We start from the raw sequence: 6,447 nt of genomic DNA, 5'->3' as shown, positions 1-6,447 counted from the left end.
AAACAGAAAAGAAGCAAGGTTGCTGCCCTCAGAGCACAAAGAAATAGTAATGATCAACAATTTCAACACCTTCCCTGTAGAGAATGAAATAATTAGCTGGTAATTATTAGGTATGAAGTCCTTTTATGTAGAGGGCCTAGGAGGTTACCTCCTTCAAGGACAGCAAACGCAACTTTTCTTCCTTCACGCAAAATTGAATGGAAAATGCCATCACTGGCAGCCAAATCCCAACAAAGACAGTGCGTCATCATCAGCCACTTGTTGGCACCTATTAGAAACCACTCTGCAGCGCCATATCCTGACATATTGCACCTGGTTATCACTGCTGCTGGCAGAGTTGGCTCCCCTGTATTCCTCAGGGAGGAATGGGGGCATACTCAGCCAAAGACAGAAACAGGCAGAGAGATTGAAAAAAACCAGCCACTTACTTGATATTGTCAAGACATCCAGATTCGGGTTTCAGTATGGCAGTATGATGAAACATTTTATAGAGAGCGATCCCAAGGAAGATGACATTAAGCTGCAATGGGGGGGAAGGAAAAATTAAAAATTATGTGACAGCGTACAATGTGATGGGGAGAAAGTCAGCTTCACTGTAACAGATGAGTTGCTCTAGGAAATTAGGTCTTGCTACAGTTTTATAGCGACTGAATCACAGAAAATTGCCAAGCATTGTACAGGGTAAGCTGGCCTGCAGACTGCAGGACTGGTGATGCCACTGTGTAACCAAAACTGTGGTATAGGGCTGGTTCCAATATCATTTGTAGTGCTTCAAAGGACATTAAGGAAAATTAATAATATTTGCTGTAATGGCTCTTCTTTGTCTGAGAGGTGTACATTTGAGAAAAGTCATTCCAAGCATCTTGCTCAGCCATCCCCACTGTAACTAAGCAAAAAAAGCATCTCTTTCTGTGAATGTATCTTTTAAATGTAGTGTAATGGGGAAAATGGGCAGCGAAATCATGACTGCTGAAGATACTTAGTACGGTACAAAGCTGAAAAATAAAAAGGAAAAAGAGCTTGATTTGTTCTGTAGAAGATGCATTGGTGTCTTGATGCCTCAGTGTTAACAAGGCTGACAGTTCCTGGAGAGGAGTGCCCCTAAAAGCCAAGGCCAGGGTTTGAGACATAGTCAGAAAGGGAAGATATATTTTAATGAACGAATAGCTTAAGGAGAAAAAACCCTAAGAGTTGCATCTGGTGGCGCAGCCCCTTCCCTGATGTGGCAGGCTGCTGAAATGGCCCCCAGTTGCAGAAGTGGGAGAAGCAGGGACAATGTTTGCATTGAAGGGAGAGTGCCTGGTTTGCTGTGTTAGCCAAACTGCAGTCTATTCAAAACAAAGGATGGTTTATTTAAGCCATATTGTAGCGATTAAAGTATAAGAAAACTCCAGCTGCCTCTAAAGTCGGGTTCTCTACCTTGTTGCTGTGTTAGCTGATACGCTGGCAATGTGCTAAACGTGAAGTCACACAAGCTTTAACTTCTGCCGGGGAGGAAAAACCCCATCAAACCTCTCTTCCAGTTTGGACTTTATTTCATTCCCCCTCCACAGATTTCCCTTTTTTTGCATGATCAATGCAAAACTTCACTCTGGAATTCGGAAGGGGGTTGAGAGAGGGGGACGGGCAGTGAGAGGCGTTAAAATAGATTTTGGCACTTCTAAAGGTCCAATGGTAGAAAACAAACTCTGCAAGCATCCTCTCCAAAGATCCGTGGCCCGTTTTGAGCAAGTATTTTGCAATGCCAAGAGCCTCTCATAATGAGGGTCTAATTGCTTGTGCCAGGTGGGGTCAAAGAAGAACATGCCTTTCTCAAATTAATCTGTGTAAATTAAAGATAAAGAGTAAAGGGACAGCAAAAGTTTTATTTCTTGACCTGAGAGATGGAGTAGTTAATTAGGAGTTCTTACCATAATTATCAAGGTCGCTGGTCCTATAAAGCTCCAAATGAAGTAGGTGTCAAGTCGGAGCCAACATCTGTAATGAAACACAGGGGAGAGAATGCATTCAAGGACTGCACCCAGGACATACATCAAGAGTGAGCGAGTGACAGAGAAGAATGTGAGCTGCAAAACACGCCAGTGGGAGACAGGAAATATTACATTGCTTGTTCATTTAAATGCTGAATTATGTGCCCAATTTCTGACAGCGCTATTGATGGAGTAAGATAATTACCTCTGGAGGAAGCAGGGAGAAAATGGCACAAGGCCTAGTTGCTAAGGCTTTCTGCATCTGTCAGAAAAAAAAAACCTTAATGTGGGGTTTTTTAAGGAAGGGGTCTGATGAGCATCCATGGAGATTCTTCTTTGCTTTAAGCTCCTCTTCCCTCTCTGTCTCTGATGCAACACAAGCTGTCTGTCAACTGTCAAGCAAAATGACATCTCTCCAGCAAGCCGATCAGAGCAAATTTGGTGTAAATATGAAGCACGATTTGGATAACAGAAGGCTGAGGTTTAATTAGGTTCAGCAACTTCCTTTTTAGAACATTTTATTTCCCTGAACCTCCAGAGTGTTTTGTTTCCACTAATGTTTCGAGGGTTGCATATGGTCTGTGCTATCACATGAAGTTGATTCATGGCCTAAAACTAAATTATTAATCGCTTAATTTCAACCGTATTTAATACTCCCCACATATTTTAAGGCTCCTGGGAAATTACATTTCCATTCCTAGTTCATTCCAGGCGACAGGAAGATAAAATGGAAGTGACTGGTTACAAGACAGATGAATATAAATTCCAAGAAAGTTTCGCACGATGTTTAAAATAATAATATCTTGTCGTGTTTGCAATGCTGCAAATCACAGCTCTGTTTATACACAGAGGACTAAAAAAGCATGAAGCCACTCTTACATGAAACATCCAATAGAACTTCATAATTAAGCAAGTGACAGGAACTGTGTATATGGATTTATCACAGAGGATGAGATGGCAGTTCTCATAAATGACAGGTCTAGTGCATGTGCTGAATGGTTTTTTTTTCACTTCCAATGAACTTTACAACAGATAGAAAGGTCTGTGCCAGCAGCCCCATAGAAGAGATCAGCAGGAGCCACCTGCTGAGAGAATAAAACATGCCCTGAACCTCTACAATGGGGAGAAGCCAAGACATGAATAAATTCAAGGATGCAGAGAAAGCTTCTCACTTCCCTCCCATACCATACAAATTTTAGGTCTTGTCAGTGTTGAAGACGTATCGAGATATATATATATATGTGGTCATACAGCTATTTGTCACACATTAAAATACCATCACTTCCGTGACCATCATTCCTGTACTGCCTCTCTGCAGCTGTTCAGCCAAAATCTTCATGTGACAGCATAAAAATCTTAATGTGAGAGGCAAACAGAGGCTTTCAGAGCAATTGCAGGGAAATCTTGTTTCCTCGGCGGCTGCTGAAGTTCAAGGTGATTTAGATGCAGCTGGTAATGGAACAACACGAGTGACTAGAAACTATTTGAGTCTGATTTCCTATAGGAAAGGGTTTATGCGATCATGACATCTGTGTATCACCCATAATAACATCTGAAATGTCACCCAACTGCAACTAGATTTGACAGAGGAACAGAGGTTTCAAGGATAATGAAGTCCCTGTAAAAACTGTTCACCCCCATCCCTGAAAAGAAGACGTCTGTGTAGCAGCAGTTCACATATTACACGGCATTTCAGACTTTATACCTACCCCATCCCACATGAAAGAAAGAGTAACTAGTGCTTATGCCTCAGCTGCCACATATAATTCAAGGAATACACTAAAAAACTTTTTTCTACTGGAAGTCAGAGTGCTGGTGTATGGGAGAGGACTTGTGGTTTTGTTTTTCATAATTAAAATATTTTGAATTTTTTTCCCAGTTTAACATTCAAAACGTCCCCCAGCCCCTGCTGCACAGGACTGGGGAGCACAACGTATTCTCATTGCCAAGCAAGCCCAGGGAAGTACAGGGAAGAGGAAAAGCATAAACCCACTCTTTTCTCCTTAAAGCATGACGGTCAGCCATATGGTCACATCTGATGCAGCTGTTTTTGAATGCATATAGATTAGGACATAGGGAAAATCAGTCAAAGCTGAAATACAGCACAAGGGAAAAGCCGTGCTGAGCTGAGCAAAGAAGCACGAAGCAACTGGTTTCTTTTCCAGGCAGCCAAATGGATGAAATTTTCCACCTCAATCACCTAAAAAATCTGACTTTTTGGTTGTGGAGTGACAAGAGATGAATGCTGTGGACGGTAAACAGCTCAGGAGCCAGGTCCTGCCCTCTGGATAAGTGGGGAACAGACATGGAGCATAAAGGGTCCCCTTAAAATGAAACAGGGCTTCAGCTAAGCAAGAGCACAGCTTGTGAAAAAAGGAAAAGGGGGTTTTTTTTGGCTTCTCTGCATGATTTAAAGAATGTGATGTCATTGCCTTTCTATGAAACCGTGTGTGATGCTCAGCCCTGGGCGACTAAATGGAAACCTGCAGGATGGCCCCCAGCGTGCAGAGGGACTTTAAATAGAGGGGTTTTTGGGGTCATCAGGAAGAGATGCAACTTTGTACTCGCTTAAGTCATACCTCATAAAAAATGCAAATGAAGGCCAAAACATCAAAACACAGGCATCCCGCCAATTGCGTCGAGGAGCTGTAAATTGCTAATCAGACAAGTACCACACTGAGTTTTTCTTCCCTTAGAAGACAAAAACCCACATGCACAATGAGCTGCATAAATGAGCTCCTCAAAACAAGGAAGCAATCAGGCAACTCACTTCCCAAAGTTGCTAATCTTGGGCTGCTGAGTTACTTCTGACCCGCCATGCGCAGCTGCGGTCTTGCTGCATTAGAAGTTTAGACTCCACTACCATTAAGCAAACGAGCTGCTTCGGGGCTCAGCACAAGGCAGAATGGATTATCTGAAAATCTGCAGATGGAGGGAGTGCTGCGTAAAACCCCCTTGCTTCTTCCAAGAGCCACAGCAGTGTATTCAGCGCTTGTAACGAGCTCCGCGGTGCTGCTTTACTTTTTAATTTCCTCCTTTTCCACAGTGACAAGTCGCTATATTCACCTAAAGCTTTTTCCCCGAGTAATAAAGACTACAAAGAGTTTACTCTATTTTCTGCATGAAGAGAAATCAAATACTAAACTATCCCTGGTGTGCATTAAATATAACCAATAAACAATCATTAGCTGCCATTGGACCATAAAATTTGAAGAGCCCTAAACATATCATGTTGTTCATGGGAGCTCAGCGGTTTGTTTCCCGTGGCTATACAGCCTCCTTGTCTGGGTGCAGTAATGGGATATGTATGCACAAGACATGCCTTTCAAGGGTGCAATATAGGTTCTGCTTAATGCAGCCCAGCATCCACATTGCTCACGCTTCTTCCTCCAAATACCCGGCACGAACATTGAAAATAAAACAAGTTCAGTGGAGCCACCCAAGACAGACTGCATTGTTAGGAGCTATTTTCCGAGCATCGTTAACATGCATAAAATGTTGGCGGCTGGGTGATGGACTTGGAGGCTGTGTACATAGAGCGGGCTTTCATTTTGCTTTCTGACAGCTGGATTGCTCACCGTGCACATCCTGCTTTACAGCACACCAAGAGGAGGGAGAGGGCAGGAGAAACAATAGAGAGATTCCTGTCACAATGAATTTGATCACCAGTGGATGAATATACTCACAAGTACGTTTTTTAAAATATATTGAACTATTCAAAGAATAGCTGCTTTCCTCTGAGATTTGTAAGAGGCATTGATATGAAACTCAGGCCAGTACAGGAATACAGAGTAGCTTCTTGCTGTCGATTTTGGATGGCCGGCTACTCGAGTGAGTCCTCTCAAAGGGAGGCGGCTAATGTCTTAATCCAGCTTTTACTGAATTTCAGGCACAAATTATTTTCAAACACTAACAGCTGCAAATGCTATCTTCCATCTGCATTTCGCAGCATTGCCCACCACAACGCTTAACAACAGATTCGGCCAGGAGATTGCTGGATTTATTTAACAGGCAGGACAAGGCAAATGATGCAAATTTTTAAAACTTCAATTCCAGTACTGTCTTCTCTTTTTTTGCAGCAAAACTAGAGACATGACCATTTAAGACTCAGCAGCTGAAGACCTGTCCTGTAAGAAAGAAATTCACGTGAGCGTCACCAGAATCACTTTTGCAATGTTGGGGTTCCACACTGTCTGCAGTGGGCTTCCCGTTTTTCACCTTTACTTTAGAAATCACAATCAGAAGAAGGTGAGATGCAACATTTCTGATTTATTTGTGGGAAACGGTCAAACACAGCTCAGCTTGCTCACAATAATAGTCTGTGCTGACCTGAATGGGATGGTCTTTTAATGGAATCACTACCATACTGCTTGGTTATAAAAGCAAATTAATCTCCTAATATGAGTGGCTTGATCTGCTCTTAAACAAAAAAATTGTGAAAAGAAAAGGATCAATTCCAATCCTTAGAATAATTAAG

At 42.3% G+C, this 6,447-nt stretch overlaps 1 protein-coding gene across 1 annotated transcript in view; it reads right to left on the bottom strand.

Annotated features, from left to right (window-relative positions):
- Positions 1-424: 424 nt before the first annotated feature.
- Positions 425-6,447, bottom strand: part of LPHN3 (latrophilin 3) — a gene marked incomplete at its 5' end in the record, with an annotated part of 163,802 nt that continues 157,779 nt past the window's right edge. The window contains 2 exons of the mRNA XM_009874567.1: positions 425-520; positions 1,911-1,977. Coding sequence (XP_009872869.1) covers positions 425-520; positions 1,911-1,977 — 163 coding nt within the window. The remainder of the gene's footprint in view (positions 521-1,910; positions 1,978-6,447) is intronic.

Source organism: Apaloderma vittatum, unplaced genomic scaffold (genome assembly GCF_000703405.1).
Source record: "Apaloderma vittatum isolate BGI_N311 unplaced genomic scaffold, ASM70340v1 scaffold23058, whole genome shotgun sequence".
Taxonomy (NCBI): Eukaryota; Metazoa; Chordata; class Aves; order Trogoniformes; family Trogonidae; genus Apaloderma; species Apaloderma vittatum.
The sequence above is the reverse complement of the archived record's forward strand: the minus strand, read 5'-3'. Positions and strand labels throughout refer to the sequence as shown.